The sequence below is a fragment of the Pantherophis guttatus genome, chromosome 9 (genome assembly GCF_059756535.1).
Source record: "Pantherophis guttatus breed Tessera chromosome 9, ASM5975653v1, whole genome shotgun sequence".
Taxonomy (NCBI): Eukaryota; Metazoa; Chordata; class Lepidosauria; order Squamata; family Colubridae; genus Pantherophis; species Pantherophis guttatus.
This window is the reverse complement of record NC_142071.1, coordinates 2,138,282-2,163,829: the sequence shown is the minus strand read 5'-3', so window position 1 is coordinate 2,163,829 and position 25,548 is coordinate 2,138,282. Positions and strand designations below refer to the sequence as shown.

The 25,548-nt window shown below is 44.5% G+C and overlaps 1 protein-coding gene across 2 annotated transcripts; it reads right to left on the bottom strand.

The window, feature by feature from the left end:
* Positions 1 to 2,192: 2,192 nt before the first annotated feature.
* On the bottom strand, positions 2,193 to 25,322 carry NCAPH (non-SMC condensin I complex subunit H). 2 transcript variants are annotated; one of them, XM_034430768.3, is made up of 18 exons: positions 25,106 to 25,322; positions 22,106 to 22,343; positions 21,503 to 21,596; positions 20,564 to 20,656; positions 19,256 to 19,394; positions 18,493 to 18,614; positions 17,900 to 18,092; positions 16,768 to 16,859; positions 15,311 to 15,507; positions 13,574 to 13,722; positions 11,950 to 12,056; positions 10,344 to 10,466; positions 10,062 to 10,178; positions 9,153 to 9,332; positions 6,821 to 6,937; positions 5,428 to 5,513; positions 3,690 to 3,765; positions 2,193 to 2,899 (listed from the first exon to the last, which is right to left on the bottom strand). In XM_034430768.3, the coding sequence occupies exons 2-18, from the start codon at positions 22,336 to 22,338 to the stop codon at positions 2,840 to 2,842; spliced, it is 2,178 nt and encodes a 725-aa protein (XP_034286659.2). In that variant the 5' UTR covers positions 22,339 to 22,343; positions 25,106 to 25,322; the 3' UTR covers positions 2,193 to 2,839. The 2 variants fall into 2 exon arrangements, with proteins under 2 accessions (XP_034286659.2, XP_034286660.2); XM_034430769.3 differs by having other exon boundaries at positions 25,167 to 25,297.
* Positions 25,323 to 25,548: the final 226 nt, after the last annotated feature.

Sequence of the window (25,548 nt, the reverse complement as noted above, 5' to 3'; positions counted from 1 at the left end):
GCTTTCCAAGGAGAAAGATGGGAAGGGTTTCTTTGAAAAATGTTTCTTTTTGTACTGTGTATTTTAATGTTTGGAAATTTAATGAATATACTGCTCAAAAAAATAAAGGGAACACAAGCAGAAGACCTCCGAGATCTGAATGAATGAAATAGCCTTATTAAATACTTTGTTCGTTACATACAGTAGTTTTGTGTTCCCTTTAGTTGTTTGAGCAGTGTAGAAACTACGGTATGTAACGAACAAAGTATTTAATAAGGCTATTTCGTTCATTCAGATCTCGGAGGTCTTCTGCTTGTGTTCCCTTTATTTTTTTGAGCAGTGTATTATTTAAAAGAAAAAGAAAACGGGGCTGGATAAGGGTATAGGACAGTGATGGCTAACCTTTTTGCCGTTGCGTGCCAAAAGCACGGGGAGTGTGTGGGGGGGTGCCCACATGTGCCCACACCCATAATTCAGCGCGCCCTGCCCTCCCCACGCATGCGACACCCCTGCGCTCCCCCCCCTTTTGGCACGCAATGGCACAGTGGGCCCAGTAGGCCCGTTTTTCGCCTCCCCAGGCTCCAGATGCTTTCTTGGAGCCTGGGGAGGGCAAAAACAGCCTTCCCCATCCCCCCAGAGGCCAGAAACGGCCCGTTTGCCGACTTCCAGTGGGACTGGAAGGCCCGTTTTTCACCCTTCCCAGGCTCCAGAGCCTTTCTAGGAGCCTAGGGAGGGTGAAAACGGCCTTCCCCACCCCCACCCTCAAAGCATCTAGGGATGCTTAGAGCTGGCTTGTAGGGCTACCTGGAAACCGAAAAGGACCGGCCAGCAGTGCCTCTGCGCGTGGGTCAACCTGGGCTCCGTTTTCGCTGGCAGAGGGCTAGCAAAACCAACTTAAAACAAAAAAAAAAAGGAGAAACATTTCCCCTTTTGCATTTGAGCATGCAAGAAGGGATAGGAAAGGAGAAAGGGAAAGAGGAAAGAAAAAGATGGGAAGAGAGCAAGGAAGAAAAAAGAAGGAAACAGGGGAAGGAAGGAAAAAGGAGAAGGAAGAAGGAAGGAAAAAGAAAGGAGGAAAAAGGAAGGAGAAGGAGGGAAAGAGGAAGGAAGGAAGGAGAAAGGGGGAAAGAAGGAAGGAGAAAGAGGGAGGGAGGGAAGGAAGGAAGGAGAAAGGGGGAGAGGAAGGAGGGAAGGAAGGAAGAAAGGAGAAAGAGGGAAAAAGAGAGGAAGGAAGGAAGGAAGGAAGGAGGGAAGGAAATTATAATGAGAGGGAGAGAGGGTCTGAGAGAAGTTCTGCCTTGGCACTTGGCCACCACAGGTGCCCCCGACACGAGTGATGTTGAGCTATTTATTTATTATTTATTTATTATTTAAATTTCTATACCGCCCTTCTCCAGAATAGGACTCAGGGCGGTGAACAGCCAGAGTAAAAAACAATACATACAAAATTTAAAAGCAATTTAAAATAATTAAACATTATTGGCCGTAAATTAAAATAACCCAATTTAAAATCAATTTAAAATTAACTCAAGCCAGCCCCGCTAGTTGAAATAAATGGGTTTTCAGGGCCCGACAAAAAATCCGGAGGTCTGTTATTGTACGTATCTCTGGCCATGCCCCCCCCCTCCCAAAACCCCCCAGCCCCCCCCCTCCCAAAGTCAAACACAACTCTGATGCGGCCCTCAATGAAATCGCGTGTAACACCCCTGTCCCGGTGGAAGGGGCTCTTCCGTAAATTGCAAACCAGAAAGGAAAGCTCAGGCTCGACTTCTGACAGCCTGGCCAGTTTTAACAGAAAGGAGGAGACCGCATCTTTCATCAACCTAGCAGTTAGGTAACCGATTTGTGCCCAAGAACGCGATTAGATAATGCAGTTGTGCAACGGGAGTCCCATTGCGGGGGAATGGGAGAGAGAATTCTTGAGAAACCAAAGCGAGCTCTGGTTTTGAGTGAAGTCACCCCGCCTGGCGCAACTTCCTCATTGCTTGATGAAATCAAGGTAACCATCTCTGCGAGGGACGCTTTATCTGGATAGGCTTCAAATTTAAATTTGGGGCTTTTTTTTCCTAGCATGGCAGCCGAACGGTTTCTCCATGACGTCCGCCGCCCACGCGAAACCGCAGCGCGAAACGCAACCGTAACCCAAACAAGACATCCATTGGAGTCGCAGACGCCGCTCCGCCGGAGGTTCAAAGCAAACTAAAGCCGCAGGCGGAGAAGAGGTTTGGGTTTATTCCTTTTTAAAAAATAAAAAAATAAAAAAATCCGTACAAATATATAAAATGACTTCAAAGACAATGATAAAAACGACAGGAGAGAGGAATTGTTTAGAACGGTGTTTCTCGACCTTGGCGCGCTGGACGATGTGGGGACTTCAACACCCAGAATTCCCCAGCCAGCAGAGCTTGGCAGAGCTCTTCCCCAGAGCTGGCTGGGGAATTCTGGGAGTTGAAGTCCCCACATCGTCCAGCGCGCCAAGGTTGAAAGACACTGATTTAGAAAGAAAGACGGGAACGTTTCCAGCGTGGGGGAAACTAAAAACCGGGTTTTTTTTAAAAAAATGCACACGCGTGTTAAAATGTTCCCTCTGCGTTTGGAGGGGGGGGGGATATCACCCATCGTGGGGAATGGGGCCAAATTCAGGAGGAGTTAAAAAAAAACCTCCCAGGTTTCCTTTTAAAAGACAAGCAGATTTGACTGCCGAAATCTTAATGCAAATCATACGCTGTTTGATCCCAGGGAGAACCGACAGAATTAGGCAGAGGCTCCTTGCCCTTCGCTTTGATGCGCTGGGGAAAAGTCTCAAAAAGGCAAGATAAATTTCCCTCTTCGGAGGCTGAAGAGTGTCGGGTAGCACAGGTTAATCTTCTTGTAGCACTAAGACTTCAGATAAATCTTGCACCCCTTGTAGTTTCAGGTTCTGGGGGACAAAGGGGAGGGGAAAGAATCAAACGTCAAACTTTAAAGCTGCCCCCACTCAAATCCAAGTTTTTGGTTTTTTCTCAGCATTGGCGAAGGCGCGAAAGAAAAGGTTTCACCCACTGGTTAGAGATTTAGGTTGAAAAGATGCTGTTCTTCCCACATGACTGTCTTACTACAGGTAGTTCTCGACTTACAACAGTTCGTGGTTAAGACGGTACTGAAAAAAGGGGGGCTTATAAACCATTTTTCACACTCATTGTCGTCAATCACATTCGCCAGCAAAGCAATTTCGCAGGCTGTAGAGATCACTCCCCTCCGGCTGCTGTGGGTAACCCTGGGAGACAGCCTTGAGAAAGATATGTCTGGAATGTGCTCCTGTCTTTGGCTGCTGGACTGCTTTGTCGGTTTCCCATCCCCCTTGCCTATGGCAACTCGAGAGTAGGCCAGGGATGCTTTGCGAGTTGACATTTATGTCCATTGCAGCATCCTCATGGTCACAATTCAGTCGTTTGGCAACTGGTTCATATTTATGATGGTTGCAGTGTTCCCGGGCGGAGGGGGGGCACATGATCCCCTTTGGCCACCATGTGACAAGCCAAATCAATGGGGAAGCCAGATTCACTTAACAACGGGGTTACTATCTTGACAACGGCAGTGCTCCACTTAACGGCTGTGGCAAGAGAGGCTGTAAAATTGTAACGGATCTTTCACTCAGCAACAGAAACGTTGGGCTCGATAGCAGCCGTAAGTTGAGGACTACCTGTGTTTAAATGGCGCATCGTACTCACCTTTTCATTAGCCAGATGCAAGAGGCAGGCAAACGCCAATGGGACCGACAGGTTTTTCGCCATCACGGAAGGAAGGCTGCAAGACAGAACAAGTTGTGATTCCCTTTTACGACCTTCTGACAAGCAATGTCAATGGGGGAAGACAGATTCGCTTAACAACCACATTGCTAGCTGAACAACTGCAGTGGTTCACTTAACCGCTGCGCGCAAGTCAAGTCTTGAAACTCAGTTAACATCTGTCTCACTTAAGCAGCAGGAATTTTGGGGTCGATTGTGGTCGTACTTCAAGGACTACCTCTAGAGATGGTATTCAGCTGGTTCAGTCCAGTTCGGGCGAACCGGTAGCGCCAACTCTATCCTGTCCTGCTTTGTAGCTCATCTTAATTGCATGGCACAGCTGATCCCCCCCCCCCGCTGTTCTACTTACCGTTGCTGACTTGGAAGGTAAGCAGCTGAGCTTCTAAATGCTCCATTTTTAGCGCTGTGCGCCAGCGCCTTAAGCGCGCATGCCCGCTCTCTCACTGAACCAGCTGTTAAACCCGCAGCATCTCGCCACTGACTATCTCTGCTTTGCTTTCTGGTTATCAGCTGCCTTGAGGTAGGGCATAAATTGAAGAAGCCAGTTGATAAAGAGCCCTCCTTTCATGGTCAGACGTATCCTTTCTCTACAAGGCTTGCTGATCAAATACAAATTATTCCCCAACCTGGGAGCAGATGCAGAGAAATGGTCAAACCGTCCGCATCGTGTAAATGTTTCTTTGTGCTACTCTGGCTCCCTGTGGCGTGTCCTATGGCCGTGATGGTGAACCTATGGCACGTGTGCCATGCAGAGCCCTCTCTGCGGGAACGCCAGACATTACCCCAGCTCCAACTCCCACTGTTCAGTTGGTCTTCGGGTCTCTGCAGCACATGTGTGGTGGTGGGGGCACATACAGGGGACACATGAATGCGTACGTGGTGGGGACGCATGCAGGGGGGGGGTGCTTGCATTGCATTTGGAGGGTTTGTGCGCATGCACGCACTCTCCCCACAAACCCCGTTTTGGGCCTGGAAGGCCTTCTGCACCAACCTGGAAGCCAAAACGAGGTGCAGGGGGGTCAGCGCGAGGCTCCCCAATTTGCCCCATTTGGGGCCTGGAAAGCCTCCTGCACCAACCTGGAAGCCAAGAGTCTCCTAGAGAGGCTCTGGAGGCTGGGGACAGCAAAAAAGTCACTTCCTGTCCCACTGGGAGTTGGGAAATGGGCCGTTTCAGGCCTCCGGAGGGCCTCCGAGGGAGTGGGGAAGGCTGTTTTCACCCTCCCCAGATGCATAGAGAGGATCTGGAGCCAGGTGAGAAAGAAAAATGGGCCTACCGGGCCACTGCATGCCAGGAGCGGGAGGGGGGGGAATTGCGCGTGCATGCGCAGGGTGGGGCGCGTAGTATTATGGGTGTGGGCACGCGCGTGCGCAAAACCCCTCCCCTTCCTGGCACGCGATGGCAAAAAGGCTAGCCATCACTGGTTTAGGAAAATTCGCCATGGCCGACTCGCCACGGGACAACTCACTGTTACACTAATATCAAAGCAATAGTGGAATAGAATCACATTGAAGAAAGGATGCAAAAGGAGCGACAGGGAAGGAAAAGTGAATGGCAAAATTTAAACTAATTTATTTATTTTAAATAATTAAAATAGAATTGTAAAATTGTCCCGCAGCAAGTTGTCCCATGGTGAGCTGTCCCATTCCACCTGGGAAATACCTCTGAAGTAGATCCTTGGTGATGCTACTGAAGACCTTCGGGCTCGAGATGGCTGAAGAGTTGATCTTTTTCTCGGTGCCTTCACTCTACGGAAGGAATGTTGAAATAAAAGCAGTCAGATCATAAACTTTCTAGGAAGGACTTCTGTCTTCTGATCACGCCAATGGCTAGTCTAGTGAAGAGAAGGACCAGGGGAGACATGATAGCAGTCTTCAAATATTTGAGGGGCTGCCACAGAGAGGAGGAAGGGGGTCAAGCTATTCTCCAAAGCACCCTAAGGCCAGACAAGGAAGAATGGATGGAAACTGAACAAGGAGAGATTCAATCTGGAAATAAGGAGGAATTTTCTGACAGTGGGAACAATCAACCCATAGAACAGCAGTTGCCTTCAAAAGTTGTGGGAGCTTCATCACTGGAGGCTTTCAAGAAGAGACTGGACTTCCATCTGTCAGAAATGGCGTAGGGTCTCCTGCTTCGGTTGGGGGGGGTTGGACTAGATGACCTACAAGGTCCCTTCCAACTCCGTTCCTCAGTACAGATAGTTCTTGACTTACAACAGTTCGTTGACTGTTCAAGATTGCAACGGCACTGAAAAAAGTGACTTGTGACTGTTTTTCACACCACCAGGACCTCCATGGTCATGTCATCAAAATTCAGACGCTTGGCTACTGACTCATATTTATGACGGTTGAAGTGTCCAGGGGTCATGGGATCACCTCTTGGGAACTTCTGACCAGCAAAGTCAATTGGGAAGCCAGATTCACTTAACAGACTCTTCTTAAAAGCTTCCAGTGATGGAGCAGCCACAACTTCTGGTGGCAAGCTGTTCCACTGGTTAATTGTCCTCACTGTTAGGAAATTTCTCCTTAATTCCAGGTTGCTTCTCTCCTTGGTTAGTTTCCAACCACTGTTTCTTGTCCTGCCCTCTGGTGCTTTGGAGAATAATTTGACCCCCTTTTTTTTGTGGCAGCCCCTCAAATACTGGAATATTGCTATGATGTCCCCCCAGTCCTTCTTTTCTTTAGACTGGCCAAACCCAAATCCTGCAGCTGTTCTTTCTGTGTTTTAGTCTCCAAGCCTTTGATAATCTTAGTTGCTCTTCTCTGAACTTTTTCCAAACTCTCAACATCTTTTTTGTAGCATGGTGACCAAAATTACTTGCAGTATTTCAGGTGTGATAATCACCAATCTTTTAATACTGTCTACGGAAACGTGGAGGAGCAACATTGTTGTCAGGATGCCCTTTTCCAAGAAAAGAAAATTTTGCTTCTTTTTTTGCAAAGCGTTGATTAAAAGTGTGCGGTTTTTGCCTTAAGAAGTTCAGAGAAAGTCGACTATGATACCAAAGGAGAAAACAAAGAACGACAACAAAACCAGATTTCCTGATGTGTACCTCTTCCTCGGTCTGATTTTTGGGGACGTCTGTCAAGAGGCGCCACATGCTCTGCTTCAGCCTCTTCATGTCCATCTTTTTGGCTGTTTTTGCATATTGAATGTCAATTTTGTTCACCTGGAATCCAAAATTAGGGAGAGTTAGAAGAGTCATAATAATAAGCCAAAGACAAACCTGCTACCCTGCCTTTCAAAGTACTGCTATTCAATACTGGAGGGCCTTACTTAAAATAAATAAATCTGCTTTCCAGAGGAATAAGCACACAGAATGAGAAAACAGATCTAGAACTAAGTTTCGAGCTAGTTTCCTCTCACAAAAAGCAAGCGCTTCTCAGCCTGGCAGAGATGAGAAAAGCATGGAACTTCAGAAGGCGTCCTGTCCAGTTATGAAGAGAGGGAAATATAAACCATATATTTTATTTTATTTTTTTAAATTTGATTTATATGCCGCCCTTCTCCGGAGACTCAGGGTGGCTTACAATGCGTTAAGCAATAGCCTTCATCCTTTTGTATATATTTATACAAAGTCAGCTTATTGCCCCCACAAACTGGGTCCTCATTTCACCTACCTTAGAAAGGATGGAAGGCTGAGTCAACCTTGAGCCTGGCGAGATTCGAACCTGCAGTAATTGCAGGCAGCTGGTCTTAATAACAGGGTGCTTTAGACCACTGTACTACCAAGGCTCTAAATTAATTTCACTAAATTACAACACAAATAGAGATACATGATTGTCCTCTGTAGAGATTCTCAGTCATCCATCTCATGGTTGTCCCAAAGGTGCTTTTTCAGGAGGCCACTGGACTTTCTGTTTTTTCTTTGAAGACCTTTCGCTTCTCATCCAAGAAGCTTCTTCAGCTCTGACAGAATTGGGGGGGGGGGGAATGGAAGGATTTATATTCTTTGCAGACAACTGGTCATTTGCATCCTTTTAGAGGGTCCTTGAAGCACTTGGGAGGTTTATCTACGTTCAATTTTAAATTGGTTGGGGTTTTAAATCTGTCTGGGCCAAACTATTTAATTCGATTTTATCTCTGCTTTTTAAATTTTGTTATGTATGTATTTTATTGTTGGCTGTTCACCGCCCTGAGTCCTTCGGGAGTAGGGCGGTATAGAAATCAAATAAAAGTCAAGTCAAGTTCTGTTAACTGTTGCATCTAAAAGGATGCAAATGACCAGCTGTCTGCAAGGAATATAAATCCTTTCATTCCCCACCATCTGTTGTGGCCCACTGGTGGCCAGCGGAACTGGCGGCAGAGTCGGACACTGAGGAGGTTGGGGAGGAACATGGGCCAGTCCTGGGGGCTGGGGAAAACTCGGACGAGGGCTCTGTGTCGGAGGCAGAGAAGGAGATAGACAGCAGCGAGGCAAAGGAACAGCTGGAGCCCGTTCCCAGTGTGTGCATGCACAGAGCTGCCAGAAGACAAGAACAATTCAGAAAGCAGAGTTGACTTTGGACCTTGGAGGTGACTGGCCCCTCCCATAGGAAACAAAAGAGGAGCGAATGGGGAGGGGGGCTTTTGCAGGAAACAATTCATTCGTTTGTTCGGTAGTTCCAAGAGTGGAAAGTTCTGTTCGTGACTCTTAAGAGACTCTGTGCCAAGTTTGGCCTTATTTTGCCTTTGCAAATAAGTTACGTGGCAGCTTGCCAAGTGAGATAAGGTTTGTGTTGATAAATATTCCTTTGAAAAACTGTTTGGACAGGCCTTGCTGACTGTGAATGAAAGTGATTCAGTCGTGTAAAAAAAAAAAAGAGGTTTTGCCGGGACCATTTCCTGCTTCTTGCTTTTTAAGGGAGCCCAGATCAGAACATCATCCAGTCAAAGCTGAAGAAGCTTCTTGGAGGAGAAGCGAAACATCTTCAGGAGAAAACAACAAAAAAGTCCTGAAAAAGCACCTTTGGGATGGTTGACCTCTGCAAAAATTATAAAGCTAATAGGAACCTCCATATTGATAAAGGACTAGCACTTAAACTTATATACCGCTTCACAGTGCTTTTCCGGCCCTCTCTAAGCAGTTTACAGAGTCAGACTCTCGCCGCCAACAATCTGGGTCCTCATTTTACTGACCTCGGAAGGACAGAAAACCGAGTCAACCTTGAGCCCCATCAGGATTGAATTCCAGGCTGCGGGCAGAGTTTGCCTGTAATCCTGCATTCTAACCACTTTGCAGCTTAACCCTTACCTGCACGATGGGTAAGTCATAGGTAGATCTTCCCACCCATCATCAAGTCGTTTTGTATATCATCTTCTTTCCAACCGGGCACTTTTCAGATACTAATTGGGAATTTGGAGAGACCCTGTTTTGAGACTGTGCCCTCTGAACTCATACTTGCCTTTTGAGGCTCAGCTACCATGTTGGCTTCACCGTAAGTGGAGATGTTGAATCCTTTGACCTTTCCATCATCAAGTTCTCCATCGTGGTCATCTCCACCCGTAGGATAGGCTGTCATTTCAAACATCCCTCCCTGACCTATGAACTTCACAGGCTCGTTGTCATCATCGCTGTCGCCCTCCTGAACAGAAAGAAGAGTGGGGGGAAAATGAACAGGAGTACGGTCAAATCTTAAGTGTGTCCACAGTGTGTCTTTCTCAATATTATTTTTTTTAAAAAAAATAATAATAATGCAGGTAGTCCTTGACTTGTGACTTATGAAAATTTCTCTTGCTAAGCAAGAGAGTTGTTAAGTTTGTTTTGCCTCCTTTTGCGACCTTTCTCGACATAGCGTTAAGTGAATCACCGAAGTTAAGTTAGTAAAATGGTTGCAAAATGAATCTGGCTTCCGGTGATGACTTGGGGCACGGCACAGAGATAACGCAAACAGCTGGCAGTTCGAACTGCCTTTTTATTGCTCCAAATTTCCCCAAACGCTCCCACGTTTCTGGCAAGTCCCAGAGCAAAGTGATGTCAAACCCCCACACACACACCTCAAGCAGCCTCTGGCTGCAAGTAGTCCAGCCCAGCACTGCGTACACCATGGCTGCACAGTAATAAATCCAGCAGGGCAAATCAAGGAGTTCAGGAAGCAAAGGATCCAAGTAATTAGTCCAGAAAGCCAGAAAGAATGCAAGGACTCTTGGAAAGTTCAAACGTTGGCACTCAACACTTCAGGAACTCAACATTTCTTCCCGACAAAACCTGCAGCTACCAGCAACCAATTTTTATAGCTTCCAGCCCCCCCTAATTTCAGATAAGAAAGGATGGCAGTCAAACACAGAGCAAGCTCCTGATTATCAGAACTCACCTGCACCGCGGGACAGAAATTGGAGGTATCATTGGGATTGTTGTAATCATATTCTCCGACTTCGTCGTCGTCGTCGTGGTGACTGGGTGAGCGGCCCTGAGGCAGCAGGTTCGAGAGCTGCAGAAAGAAAACAACTTGAGAGAATCACGACAAGCTGCTACTAATGGAAAGAACTGACGCACTGGCTCAGGTAGAAAACCTCTCGGCCAATCTTCTGGCCAGAGCAGCAGGCTGTCGGCATCGCTGCCGAGATCCTTACATTGAAGAAGCTTCAAACCTTACCCTGATTTGCGGCTTGAGGAACAGCCGCGTGAGGTTGTCTGGATCATAATGGAAGTCTGTTGGGAGGGTGTTGCTTTTCTTGCTTTGGCTTTGGAGGGTGGACTTGGACAGAACCGTAGCTGCCTGTTTTAGAAAGAACAAAGAATGTTCTTTCTGCGCCAACTCAGAAAGCCCAAGCTGCCCAAGGAGCTGCTGATCCAGTTCTACAGAGGAATTATGGAGTCTGTCATCTGCACCTCTATAACTGTCTGGTTTGGTTCTGCAACCCAACAAGACAGACACGGACTTCGGAGGATCATTAGGACTGCAGAAAAAACAATGGCTACCAACCTGCCTTCCATTGAGGACCTGTATAACTGCACTAGTCAAAAAGAGGGCTCAGAAAATATTTACAGACCCCTCACATCCTGGACATCAACTGTTTCAACTCCTACCCTCAAAACGATGCTATAGAGCACTGCACACCAGAACAACTAGACACAAGGACAGTTTTTTCCTGAATGCCATTACTCTGCTAAACAAATAATTCCCTCTATTTACTAGTCTGCACTACTATTAATCTTCTCATCGTTCCTATCACCCATCTCCTCCCACTTATGACTGTATGACTGTAACTTTGTTGCTTGGATCCTTACGATTTATATTGATATTGTTTCCTGATTGCTTATTTGTTCCCTATGACTATCATTAAGCGTTGTACCTTATGATTCTTGATGAACGTATCTTTTCTTTTATGTACACTGAGAGCGTATGCACCAAGACAAATTCCTTGTGTCCAATCACACTTGTCCAATAAAGAATTCTATTCTATTCTATTCTATTCTATTCTATTCTATTCTATTCTATTCTATTCTATTCTATTCTATTCTTTTATGTACACTGAGAGTGTATGCACCAAGACAAATTCCTTGTGTGTCCAATCACACTTGGCCAATAAAAAATTCTATTCTATTCTATTCTATTCTATTCTATTCTATTCTATTCTATTCTATTCTATTCTACTCTACTCTACTCTACTCTACTCTACTCTACTCTACTCTAGAAAACCAGAACCGTCAGAAACATCCTCTACTAGGAATGCTGGGCAAGTTTTATCTTGAATCCCACTTTGCACTGATTTAGATTTGGTAATGTGGGCTTCGCATACTTTAATAACCGGTTTGCCCAGTGCCAGAACCGAAAATGGGAGCCGCTTCTAACACACGGCTATTTCATGCGTGCAGCTTCCAGCACACCTTCTAGGGCAGCCGTGGTGAGTAGAGAGGGCGAGGCACGGAAATCAGCTGGGCTGCATAGGCGGGGGAGCAAGCCAGAGAGTGAGATATATAGCATGGGATAGCGTCGGGGGGGCGGGGCGGGCCCAGTCGGTGGTCAGAACTACCGGTCCACCCGAACCGGTCTGAACCGGCAGCAGCCCACCTCTGGTAACAGTAAAAGAGTCCCTACAGAGTTTACTCTGCTAGTCCATTGCTGAGTATAGTGGGGCGGTGCTCATCTCCGTTGGAAATGCTGAAAATCTCTCCCTAGTTCTGAGTTGGATTCCTCTTTAATTGTTTTCCCGCCCATTGCTTCTCGTCCTGCCTTCAGGGAAAAAAGAAAAACCTACCCGGGTTTTGCGGAAGTGAAGTTCAAAGTCAATCTCCTCGTCAAAATTGATCTCAAAGACTTTCTTAATTGTTTTCCTTTTACTGACTCTCTCAGCGTTGGCATCACCTGTGCAGATGGCAGAAGACACGATGGAAGGAAGCGGCTTGCTCTGCCATAGAATATTACTGTAAATCTTCCGGGTTTTTAAGTTTTTTTTTAGTGTTGTACATGTAGGTGTGAACAATATTGTTTTATAAAAGGGAACTCTAAGTGTCTTTAAACAGGCAGCACAAAATGGCACTTTCAAAATAATTAAACATTAGGTATCACTCTACTCTGAGCTACCAATCCTGGTTTGATGTGAGAAAATAAACAATTACGGCGGAAGTATTGCAATAAATATTGGAAATGCAACCGTTCTATGTTCATCTATGTGCGATTAAACAAAAATGAGACATACCGTGATGCCATTTCTATTACAGAGTAAGAAATCAACGTATATTATACGATCAATGTATATTACAGAATATGCTTTTTGTAAAAGGTCCCATAGGTGCTTTTTCGGGAGGCAACTGGACTTTCTTGTTGTTGTTGGTTTTTTGAAGACATTTCGCTTCTCATCCAAGAAGCTTCTTCAGCTCTGACAGGATAAGAGCTTCTCGGATGACAAGCGAAATGTCTTCAAAAGGAAAAAACAAGGAAGTCCAGTTGCCTCCTGAAAAAAGAACCTTTGGGAGAACCATGACCTGGAGGACTGAAAATCTCTAGAGCAGAGGTCTTCAAGCTGCCCAGAGTCCCTTGGGAGTCCCTTGGGAGTTGGGAGGCATAGAAATGTGATCAATTAAATGTGATCAATTAATTCAAACTTGGCAGCTTTAAGACTTGTGGACTTCAACTCCCAGAAGGAGAAGAAACAGAAGGAGGAGGAGAAGGAGAAGAAGGAGGAGAAGGAGAAGAAACAGAAGGATGAGAAGGAGACGGAAAAGGCAAAGAAATGAGAAGGAGGAGGCAGAGAAGGAGAAGGAGGAGAAGAAATGGGAAGTAGGAAGCGGAGAAGGAGAAGAAACAGGAGGAGGAGAAGGAGAAGGAGGAGAAGAAACGGGGAGGAGGAGGCAGAGAAGGAGAAGAAACAGAAGGATGAGGAGAAGGAGATGGAGAAGAAGGCAAAGAAATGGGAAGGAGGAGGCAGAGAAGGAGGAGAAGGAGGAAGAGAAGAAATGGGAAGTAGGAAGCGGAGAAGGAGAAGAAACAGGAGGAGGAGGAGAAGGAGGAGAAGAAACGAGGAGGAGGAGGCAGAGAAGGAGAAGAAACAGGAGGAGGAGAAATAGGAAGGAGGAGGCGGAGAAGGAGAAGAAACAGAAGGAGGAGGCCTCTGCTCTACAGACTTTTGTGTTTTTGTAAACTTTGGACAGCAGCATCCAGAGCAGAGAGCATTATTCGGAAAAGGGGAATATGCACGTGTGAACCCACGCACACTCAATAAACAGCCCTGATGAAGCAGGAGAAGAAGAAAACAGTCAAACCAGAGGAAAGGAAACAGTAACAGGTAAAAGATTGTGACTCTTCATCAATTTATGAGATGCCGCAATTAACTTTGTCAGCTGAACTCTTGGCAATCCCTGCCCAACCTCTGCCCACCGTACCTTTATGGCGTGGTTTAAAGCGCCAGTGTTCTGGGCCTGCCCACATGGACATAATTCGGGGGCTGAAGTAAGAATACTCGCTGGGGTTCATAGACAGCTGTAGACACATGGACCCAATATCCCCTTCTCTCACGGAAACCTGGTTTTCTCTGTAGGAAAGAGATTTAACGCTAGTTTTAAAAGAGTTGACCGTTGCTTCTTCAAGGTTTGCTGTGCAGGTAAGTCCTGGATTTACAGAGGTTTGTTTAGCGAAGTTCCAACGCCACTGAAAAGGTGACTTATGACTGTCTTTCACACTTACGACCATTGCAGCATCCCCGCAGTCACATGATCAAAATTCAAATGCTTGGCAACTGGCATGTATTTAAACAGTTGCAATGTCCCAGAGTCACCTGATCCTATTTTGCGACTTTCTGTCAAGCAAAGTCAATGGGGAGGCCACCTGTTACCGTGTTTCCCCGAAAATAAGACCCTGTCTTATATTTTTTTGAACCCTGAAATAAGCGCTTGGCCTTATTGCCATGTGCTCAAAAGCCCGATCGGGCTTATTATCAGGGGATAATGTCTTATTTTGGGGGAAACAGGATATTAACTTAACGATTGTGGTGATTCATTTAACAACCGTGGCAAGAAAGGTCGTAAAAATGGCCAGTACGCTCCCATAGAGAGGGGCTCCTCCGGGTGCCGTCGGCCAAACAATGTCGACTGGCGGCCCCCAGGGGGAGAGCCTTCTCTGTGGGGGCATCTACTATCTGGAATGAGCTCCCCCCAGAGATACGGAGGATCCCAGATCTGCGCACCTTAAAAAGTTTTGGCAACAATTGGAGGAAATGATATTTGAAATGATGGGGAAAGCAATAATATTGAGACCAGAAACTATATTACTGTTGATAATTAAGGAAATAGAACCAACAAAATATGAGAAAGAATTGATTAGAATTATGATTATAATGGGTAGAATTATAATAGCCAGATATTGGAAATTAGATGTGAATTTTAGAATAGAAGAATGGTATTGTGAAATGTGGAAATTAGCTTTAAACGATAAAATGACATGTGATATTAAAATTAGAAATGGTGACTATAAAGAAGATATTTTCTGGAAAATTTGGAAACCATTCGTGGACTATGCGCTGGGAAAATTGGATGCTTCGGTACCTGTACCCCGAGAACGTGAATTTTGGCGATCATGAGGATATATCCGAAGAACCAAATCTTCCTTTCTTATGTATAGCACAGGGTGAAATATTGTATATGTTGTTTGTAATGTTAGTACTCAAGACCTTTTTATTCCATCAGGTTGGCCTGGCCTAATTTTCCCTTTTTCCCTTTTAAAATTTTAATTTTAATCTGTTCTTAATTATTGAGGTGTTTTAAATCTGTCTTGGGCCAAATTGTTTAACTCGGTTTTATTTTGCTTTTACATTTTGTATTGATGTGTTTTATCTTGTGGCTGTTCACCACCCTGAGTCCTTCGGGAGTAGGGCGGTATATAAATCAAATCAAACCTAAACTTAAACCTAAAAATGGGGCAAGACTCACTTAACAAATGTCTTGCTTAGCAACAGAAATGTTGGGCTCAATTATGGTCATAAGTCCAAGACCACCTGAATAACATGCGTGTTTCTACGAACGCTGTTCCTGATCATTTTTCAGTGAAGGCAACAATGAAATTCTCATTAAAAACTTCTCAAGAGCACCACACCTATCCCCAAATATTCCAAGAAGGACATATACCTTGAACGTTCCGGTGCTATTCGGCATCCTTCCAGCTTTTCGGAGGATTCACCAAGATCTCTTGCCATCGTCTTGTCCAGAACATCGGCGTCAAAATCATCTTCCATTCTGTCTTCAAAAGACTCGTTACCCGTCTCTGCGTTGATATCAAAGGCCTGCTCACTTTTCTTGAATTTTTCCAGTAGAGCAGAGACTGACTGAACACAAAGCAACATTTTAAGGGGAAGTCTTTTTTTTTCCCCCTCTCAAAAGGACAGTTAGCTAACTGTGCAACGCTAGGCTCTAAATAGTTATAGAATAAGAATAGAATAGAATGAATGAGCTGGAAGGGACCTTGAAGGTCTTCTAGTCCAGTCCCCTGATCAAGCAGGGGAACCTATAGTATTTCAGACAAGTGACTGTCTAGTCCCGTGATGGCGAACCTATGGCATGCGTGCCACAGGTGGCATGCGTAGCCGTATCAGTGGGCATGCGAGCTCAGCATGCGCATGGGCCCACTGGGCTCACCAGAAGTAGGGAAACAGGCTGTTTCCTGCCCCTGGAGGGCCTCGGGGGTGGGTGGGGGGGGGAAGGCTCGTTTTTTTGTCTCCCCAGCCTCCAGAGCCTTTCTAGGAGTCTGGGGAGGGCTAAAACAGCCTTCCCCATCCCCCGGAGGCCGGAAACGGCCTGTTTGCCAACTTCCAGAAATTGGCAAACGGGCCGTTTCCAGCCTCTGGGGGGGTGGGGAAGGCAGTTTTTGGCCTCCGCCGACTCCTAGAAAGGCTCTGGAGGCTGAGGAGACAAAAATAACGGGTGTATGCCAGAGCGGTGTGTGTGTGTGTGTGTGTGTGTGTGTGTGTGTCACACGCACATGGCACATAGAATTATGGGTGTGAGTTAGGGTTAGTGGTTCCACTGGTTAATTGTCCTCACTGCTAGGAAGTTTCTCCTTAATTCCAGGTTGCTTCTCTCTTTGATCAGTTTCCAACCATTACTTCTTGCTCTGCCCTCCGGTGCTTTGGAGAATAATTTGACCCCCCACTTCTTTGTCGCAGCCCCTCAAATCCTGGAATATTACTATCATGTCACCCCTAGTCCTCCTTTTCATTAAACTAGACCTACCCAACTCCAGCAACTATGCCTTATATGTTTTAGCCTCCATCCTCTTAATCATCTTTGTTGCTCTTCTCTGCATTCTTTCTAGAGTCTCAACATCTAGATAAGTAATGATAGAGCTGAGAAAAGCCCAATGAACTTAGGTTAGTCAAAAAAACTTCACCGCCAAGGTTCAAGCTGTCTTAAGTTAAACATTTCATAATAGAACTTGAGAAAACCTCTAGAAAGAAGATTTGGTAAGAAACCTGGTAGCCCAAGAGATGGTGGCATCTCCTGGATATAAATTAAAAGAATATTGAACTCCCGTATAAGATCTCCGCGACAACTTCTTTTGACACAAAGCAGCAATCAAATTTGCGTACCTCGTTGTGGGTTTCGCTGTTCCACTGAGTAAACAGAAAGCCGGACAACGAAGGGCAGATGGCGGACTTTTCAACGCAACGTAGAAGGGTGGCTAGATGGGGTGACAAAAAGAGGGCAGTTCAGTAAGAAAATCCGAGATTCAAAGCTATTAAAATCTATGACAGCAAGCTCCCCAGTCTTCCTCCATTGACTTCGCCTGTGAGAAGTTTGCCAAAAGTGATCACATGATCCCCGGGACACTGCAACCGTCATAAATACACGCCAATTGCGAAGCGTCCAAATTTTGATCACGTGGCCAATGGGGTAGTAAGCGTGAAAAACGTTCGTAAGTCCTCTTTTTCAATGCCATTGCCTCTTCGAATTGTCACTAAATGGATGGTTGTATGTAGAATGCTACCTATTAACCTTGAAATAAAAGTTTGAACATTAATAATTTGGAATGGCAGAAAGAGGAGGGGAAAAGGGGAGGGAACAACATAATTTCATAATATCATAATTTCTATGAACTGCATTTAGGTCAAGGGTTAGAGCAGAAATGGTGGAAGACAGAACGTGATTTTTGTCCTTCTTGCGCCGTATCAATAGTAACACATTCAAAATACATATTATTGTAATTAGAATAGTTTGGGTTAGGGCGGGTGTCAGCAACCTGTGGCTCTGGAGCCGCATGCGGCTCTTTGGGCCCTCTGCTGTGGCTCCCTGTCGGGTGATCCCACCACTGGCTGGCCCCGCCCCTCGTCCTCCCCTCCCAGTCACTCCTCGCCTGGCCTGAGAAGGGAAGGGCGACGGCAGGGGATGGAGAAGCAGGCAGGGCAGAGACAGAGAGATATAGAGAGAGGGGGAAAGAGAGAGAGGGGAGGGAGGGAGGGAGGGAGAGAGAGATGTCAAAAGGGTCTTGTGGTTCCTGGTGTTTTTTAACAACCAGTTCTCTGTCCTAATGACAGGCTGGGTAGGCGTGGCTGGGGGGGTCATATGACTGGTGGAAGTGATTGACATTGAGTTGGCCACACCCACCCATGTTTTGTGGCTCCCGGTGTTTTCTTTTCTGTGGGAAACGGGTCCAAAAGGCTCTTTGAGTGTTTAAGGTTGCAGACCCCCAGGTTAGGGTTAGGGCCTATCTGTCACACCTACATTTTAAATTGGTCACTTTCACAGGAGAAGAACTTGGTATCTCAGAAGTCCCAGAAGAAGACGGCAGAGGGACGACCGTGGAATCGAACAGGACTTCACTGAGGTAGCTGTGCGTGTGGAGCGTGGTAAGGAACACCCCAGCCGTACTGCATTCATCGAAGGACGAGGCCGTTTTTTGGAACATGGGATCACTCTGAAGATAAAACCAGGAAAAAAACGAGACGTGGCTGAATGAAGAGCAGGGTGGATTGGATTTAAAGCGAGTCAATTTAAATCATGATTTAAATCACTAGTAAAAAAGGCTCGATTTAAATCAACTCGATTTAAATCGTAATTTTTAAAGAGCAACTGTCATCTCTGTCCCGCAGCGGCTCCTCCTCTGACCCGCTGTTGACTCACCGACAGTCTCAATATTGCAGAATATGCAGCCTCATTGCTACAGAACTAAGCTCCATTTCATGCTGAATAAACTAAATTACGAATGTATCTTAAATAGAAAACATCTTTAGATGTATTTTTACTCCAAAAGCAGTTCATTAAAATAAATTTTAATAAAACATTAAAAAACAGAGTCACTTTTGTAGAGGCCTCACCTCGCATTTGCGCTCCGTCTCGGAGACATTGATGTTATTCAAATTTTGCTCGATGGTTTTGTACAGATGCTTCCTCTTAATCGGACGCTTCTTAGAATGGTCCAAGTCTTCCTTTTCGCCACCTAAAAAGAGGAAAATCCAGGAGTGGAATTTTCTGCAGCATTTTTAACAAAAGCTTGCTGAAAATATTGTCAAATACGATTTAGAAAATCCAACACCCCAACGATCGGGTTGTTTAGAAAACAATTACTTTCAAGCAAATCTCCTTATTCAAATTCTGGTTTGGGTGCCATAATACAACACTATCCTGAAAATTGTACATTATGCCTGTTAACAATGATAATAATTCATTCGTTCGTTTGGTAGTTTCAAGAGTGGAAAGTTCTGTTCGTGACTCTAAGAGACTCTGTGCCAAGTTTGGCCTTACACTGCGTTTGGAAACTAGTTATCTGGCAGCTTTCCAAGCGAGATAAGGTTTGTGTTGATCAATATTCCTCTGGAAGACTGTTTGCCAGGCCTTGCTGACTGCGAATGAAAGGAATTCACAGTCGTGTAAATAAAAGGGGTTTTTGCCGGGACCAAGACTCTGCTTCATGCTTTTTAAGGAAGCCTAGGTCAGAACAGGACAATGTTTGTTTATTGTTCTGATGTTCAAATGAGCAAAGGAAATGAAAAATAAATAAATCCTACAATCAGGGGAGAGGTTTCTAAGAGCTAAACTATTCCGAATTATAGGCTCAGTTAATAGCAACGAAAGGCCCACCTGTATCCTGGTTATTCTCAGTCTCTGCAGGTGCAGCATCTCTGCCCAGCCCTCCAAGGACGCGATAAACATCTGCATGGACAGCGTCCACTCTCACTGCATAGATCTTTGCGCTGGCATCAAGGGTACCAGCTGCTACCTGTAAACGCAAATGTAAAGAAATGTCATAGATGCCAACCTGGGAATAGAGTTTATCTCTTAAATGTATTTGAGTAATAAGTCAACTGAGCTTTTATTCTTTCCCTTTTCTTTTCTCCTCTACCTGTTCACCTGAAACTAGGGCTTTCAAAACCAACATGGAAGATCAGTTTAATTTAGAAAAAGGGCCAGGAATATCAATCATTGTTTTCAAAATTCAGCAACAGTTACTTTTGCAAGTCTTTCTTTGGACATGGAGTAAGCCCCAGGAGTCTCAGGAGCAAATAGAAGGTGGACAGACCCCACCTGTTTGTTTGTGGGGTGGGAGGTGGGGATGGCTAATCTTTATTTCCTATTTCTAACAGTCTTCCAGATAGCTTTATTCCATAAATCTCTAGAATCTCTATAATGCTGGCCAGGTATCGGAAGGGGAAGGTTCTTCTGAAAGGAATGTACTGTATTTTTTGACGTATAAGACACATTCTCCCCCCCAAAAGAGGGTGAAAATTTGGGTGGGTCTTATACAACAAATGTAGCCAAAACTGCGAGGCACGTAGGTGATGGCCTATGGCAATCCCTGCAGCCTGGAACAGCTGATTGGGGGTATTCTGAGAGGCCGATCCACCCGCCAATCAGCTGCTCGTGCTGAATCAGGCTGCAATAATGTGCTGAAGCTGACCTGGCTATTTGCTATTTGCTGCAAGGACTGTCAGAGTTTGCAACAGCAAGCAAAACACAAGCAGAGGAGAGGAGTTTCAGTTTCAGAGATCAGCACAGCATGCAGCTTTAGAACAGTTGACCTAAGCCACGCCCAGGCTCCTGGCTGTCTCCTTCCTTACTGCTCACACAATAGCAAATACTCTTTTAGTTTCCAAACAGTCTCACACACTGACAGGACGCTAGCCAGATGAATACCGATGGATGCTGGTAGGCAGAATGTTTTTTTTTCTTATTTTCCTCCCCCAAAACTAAGGTGCATCTTATACTCCAGAGCGTCTTATACTCCGAAAAATACGGTAACCAAAAGGAAAAGGTAGTTTTGTGCTCATCGCCCAGTCATCACAGTCTTTCAAACCAGTTGGGCACAACACGCAATACAAAAGATAACCCAACGTTTGCTGTTAAGATTCTATATACATCTAAGGAAGTTGAATTAGGAAGAAACGTGACCTTGAAGTTGGTGAGTTCGGAATCTTTCTGCTTGAGTATTTCAGTCATATAGTCAATGAGGTGTAAGCCGAATACATTCTTTGTGGTGATTTTCTGGAAAGAAAGACACAGTTAAAACAACAACAAAAGGTGGGTGAACAGTATGTTTAAACCATGACTACAACTGTGCGTGTCACCAAACTCAAAAAAATTTCAGCAATCTCATCTCTGTGAAATAGCAAGCCTACAGTCTTAAGATTTTGGATTCCTTGCCTAAAATTGAGTAGCACCACTTAATATTAAATGCCACTAATAGTTAAGGACTATAAGGGAACCACAACAATACTAACAAATATCTGTCACAAACTCTGCCTTAAAGAGAGGGAGGGCAGTGACTTCAGCTGGATATTCGAGACCGTAGTCCTGGGTCTCTGAAAATCCTGCTAGGGCTAATAATTTTCCCAATGGGCCACATCAGAAAGAGTTATGGAGGGCCGAACCAAAAGGGCTGTGAAGGTGTGTAGGCATACACGTACACACATACATAAATTGCACACATACACACACACAAAACACACACACACTTCAAAAAAAAAAAAGAAAAGGTCTGTGTTAGGCCTGCCCTTGTTTTAAGATTTCATTAGATATGCCCTATTCTTTTCAGGCAGAAAATGTTTTAAAACTTGTTTTGATCTCTTGATTTACAAAAAAGAAACCTAAGAAAGTTTGGTGCAGAAATTAAGTTGGTGGAGCAGAAGCCAAGAGACTGGGAGTTCTGGTCCTTCCTTGGGCATGAAAGCTGAGTATCATACATATATCAATAAAAAAAATCTCACAATTCCCACAGCCAAGTGAAATGTCAACAATTTTGTGAACTTTCATGGAACATGTGGTCCTAATGTAGTTAGTCTGAACAGTTCGTTTGAAAAGGTGCAAGGAGTAAGCAGACGTTTAACTCACATTTTCTGTTGACAGCTTGATGCACGTGGAGTAATGATCTGCAATCTGAGCATTGGACAATTGTGGGATTGCTGGCAGCGATGTTTCTGCTTGCCTACAAGACAAGTGCAGACATAAGGGCATGGATAAGGCTCTGTCTATCCGTCCGTCTATCCATCCACCTATCTCTATCATCTACATCTATCTCCACCATCTACATATCTATCTACATATCTATCTACATATCTACATATCTACATATCTACATATCTATCTATCTATCTATCTATCTATCTATCTATCTATCTATCTATCCATCTATCTATCTATCTACTTACCTACGTACCATCTACATCCATCCATCCATCCATCCATCCATCCATCCATCCATCTATCTATCTATCTATCTATCTATCTATCTATCTATCTATCTATCTATCATGTATCCATCCATCCATCCACTGAACTTGGGCCATTTTTGTAAACTAATCATGCTTAAAAGCCCCACCTCCTTAAAACCTTCAAAGTGTATCCTAGCCTCCCCTGCATATTCCAGTGCAATGACACAGTCACTCTTTTTTTGGGAGAGGTGTGTGTGTTTCTGTGTGTAAAAATTGCTCTTACTTGCTAGTGGGAGACTGTATGGACAGAGGCGACTCAGTGCTAAACTGTAGATCGAACACTCTGGAGCGTCTCCGCTGTTTCCTCTCCCGTTCATCGTCGTTCTGCGGGCAGTTCTGCAGCACTGGGGTGCCAGAGCCACTAAGCGGCTGTCGCTTGGTACCAGGAGATATAAACACACTGCCGGAAGAGGCACTGCCTCTGGAGCCAGTAGACTGTGGTGTTGAAAAGCTCATGATCACTAGGAAAAAAAGAAGCATAATCAGACAGAGGTTCTGGCTGATAGACCAGAAACCCAGACTATTTACAATTAGAGACTGGAAATTTGTAGGCCCTGGGGAAAATGCTCAGCAATCCTCACTTCTGTCAATGTTGGATAGGGTGCTGGAACGGAGCAGTGGTGAGATGCCAATTTATGCTTGTGTGCTTCGCTACCATGAGATGACAGTCTGCCATAAACTCTAGGGAGGGTGGATGGGGAATGCTTGGGGGAAAGCGAAAGTAACTTCTGTATCTCCCGGAGATGCTGCTTCAAAGCCACCCAGCTGGGAGAAGAAGGCAGCTGCATACCAGCTTACTGTACATTTGAAATGTCCCTTCTGAAAACATCATTTGAACCCGATTGGTCATGGGGAGGTCAGCGCTGGGAGGCAATTAAGGGAGGGAAAAGTTGAATTTAGGGATTTTGGTGCATGATTCCCAGTTCTGGCTATGCAAATAAAATTATACCTTTTTCAACCAATGGAGCCAAGGATCGTTGCATTTAGGAGAAAGAGGCTAAAAGCAACTAAACTGCAGATCCATTAAGTAGCAATAGCACTTACTTATATACCGCTTATATATAATGTTTTACAGCACTGAGCAATTTATGAACTACTAGAGAGATTTAAGTGCTGGCAAGTCTGACAGGGGCACCTAGAATGTGACAAGGGACCATCCCTGACGCAGACGCTTTTCTACAGGCTTCCCAGAAAACCGAGTTCAGTAAGATGATGAAGGAAACCTTGAAGGTATGGCATAGCCATTACAAAATAACTGTTTAATTTAGAAGAGGATGGAGTATAAACTCATGGACGTAAACTGTTTCAACTTCTCCCCTCAAAATGACGGTATACTGCACGTCACAACTAGACAGAGTTTTTCCCCCATGCCATCACTCTGCTAACAACTAATTCCCACAACACTGACAAACTATCTAGAAAGGCAGTATTTTACCATCATTACTCTCATCTTCCCTATTACCTTATCTTGTTATGACTATAACAAATAGCTTGAACCTTACAATTTAAATTGTTTAATTAGCATCCTAGTATGATTTATGTTGATTGCTTATTTAGTATCCTTCACCAAGTGTTGTATCTAGAGTGGTGCGGTGGCCTTGAAGTAGAGCTCTTGCCTCACAATCAGGAGGCTGCGAGTTCGATCCTAGGTAGAGGCAAATATTTCTCTCTCTGGACACACTTGAGAATATATCTGCTGAACAAAACTTTGCATTGGTGACAGGAAGGGCATCCGGCCATTAAAACACACTGTTCGCTCCATTCAGGGGGTTGTTAAACGATGATGATGATGATCAAGTGTTGTATCTAATGTTTTATGATGAATGTATTTTTACGACTATGATAAATGATCTATCACTATTGTTGTATGTACACTGAGAGCGTATGCACCAAAGACAAATTCCTTGTGTGTCCAATCACACTTGGCCAATAAAGAATTCTATTCTATTCTATTCTATTCTATTCTATTCTATTCTATTCTATTCTATTCTATTCTATTCCATTCTATTCTATCCTATCCTATCCTATTCTATTCCTTGTGTGTCCAATCACACTTGACCAATAAAGAATTCTATTCTATTCTATTCTATTCTATTCTATGCTATTCTATTCTATTCTATTCTATCCTATTCTATTCCTTGTGTGTCCAATCACACTTGGCCAATAAAGAATTCTATTCTATTCTATTCTATTCTATTCTATTCTATTCTATTCTATTCTATTCTATTCTATTCTATTCCATTCTATTCTATCCTATTCTATCCTATCCTATCCTATTCTATTCCTTGTGTGTCCAATCACACTTGGCCAATAAAGAATTCTATTCTATTCTATTCTATTCTATCTATTCTATGCTATGCTATGCTATGCTATGCTATGCTATTCCTTGTGTCAAATCACACTTAGTCATTAAAGAATTCTATTCTATTCTATTCTATTCTATTCTATTCTATTCTATTCTATTCTATTCTATTCCTTTTCTCTCGCTTTCTTTTCTTTTGTTGGGTAGGTAACATGACTAGAAGTTAGGTAGGATAGAAAGAAAATGTTTTTTAATATAAGGGTGACATGATTAAAAGTTACAATCAGAGATAGAAATAAGAGAAGGGGGATATCAGTGTACACATTTTTATATAATAAAATAAAAGCAATAACGAGAAAAAAAGGAACAATTGGATAATGTTAAGACTGTAACTTAACATGTATTATTAAGAGAAATTTATAAGTTGATTGAATGTAATAACTGTGATTACTAGTTGAATTCGTATTAGAATGAATGACACTCAGGTGCCACACTGTTCACGCATTGATATGTTTGTTAAAGAATAAAAAAACATTAAAAATAAATATTTTTTTATAAATAAATAAATAACTTGAAAAAAAATTGCAATATGCGGAAGTCATCCCGTAGCTAAGCATTCTGGGAGTCGTAGTTCCCATTCGTGGACCCCGCTGCTGCTTCCCCGCCCACGCAGCCGCCTCAATCATTCAACCTGGCTCTTTTGAAAGCCAATCAGACGGCGGGTTTTAGTCTGCGCGCTCAGCCGATCCGATTGAACCGTCGAATCAGAAAACAGTTCAAAGTCCCGCCCTTCCTCACGTAGAACCAATCAGCGCGCAGTTCCCTAGGCGACGTTTCTCCCGCCCCTCCCCCCCCCTTTTTTTTTTTGCGCGCGCGCGTTTCCCATCTTCCCGCTGAAAGTCGCAAGCTGCCGAACTTTACCTCAGGCAGGAGTTTTTAATTTCTTCATTCCCGTTTTTGGCCCGCAAAACGCTCCGCTCACCGGAGTTCGGGAGAACGAGTCGGCGGCCGCTCGTAGCTTTCAGGCGACGATTCTCTCCCCGGCTTCGTCGGCCATGAATTCTCGCTCTGGAGACACCGCCAGTTTGAATCGCCCCGCGGCTGCACTGCGCAGGCGCCGCGGGTGCGTGACGTCATCACGCAAGGAGCGTGTTTAGAGAGGCGCGTCATGGGGTGGGCGGAGTTAACAGGTGACGTGAACGACGCTGGGTGCATAGAGCTAGAAAAAAGTCAAGAGAATCCTCTTACAGGAAGTCCTCGAATTTCCCTGGTTCGTTTAGTGACCGTTCGAAGTTACAACGGCACTGAAAAAAAGTGACTCGTGACCGTTTTTCATAGTTTTCACAGCGGACAAAATTCAGATT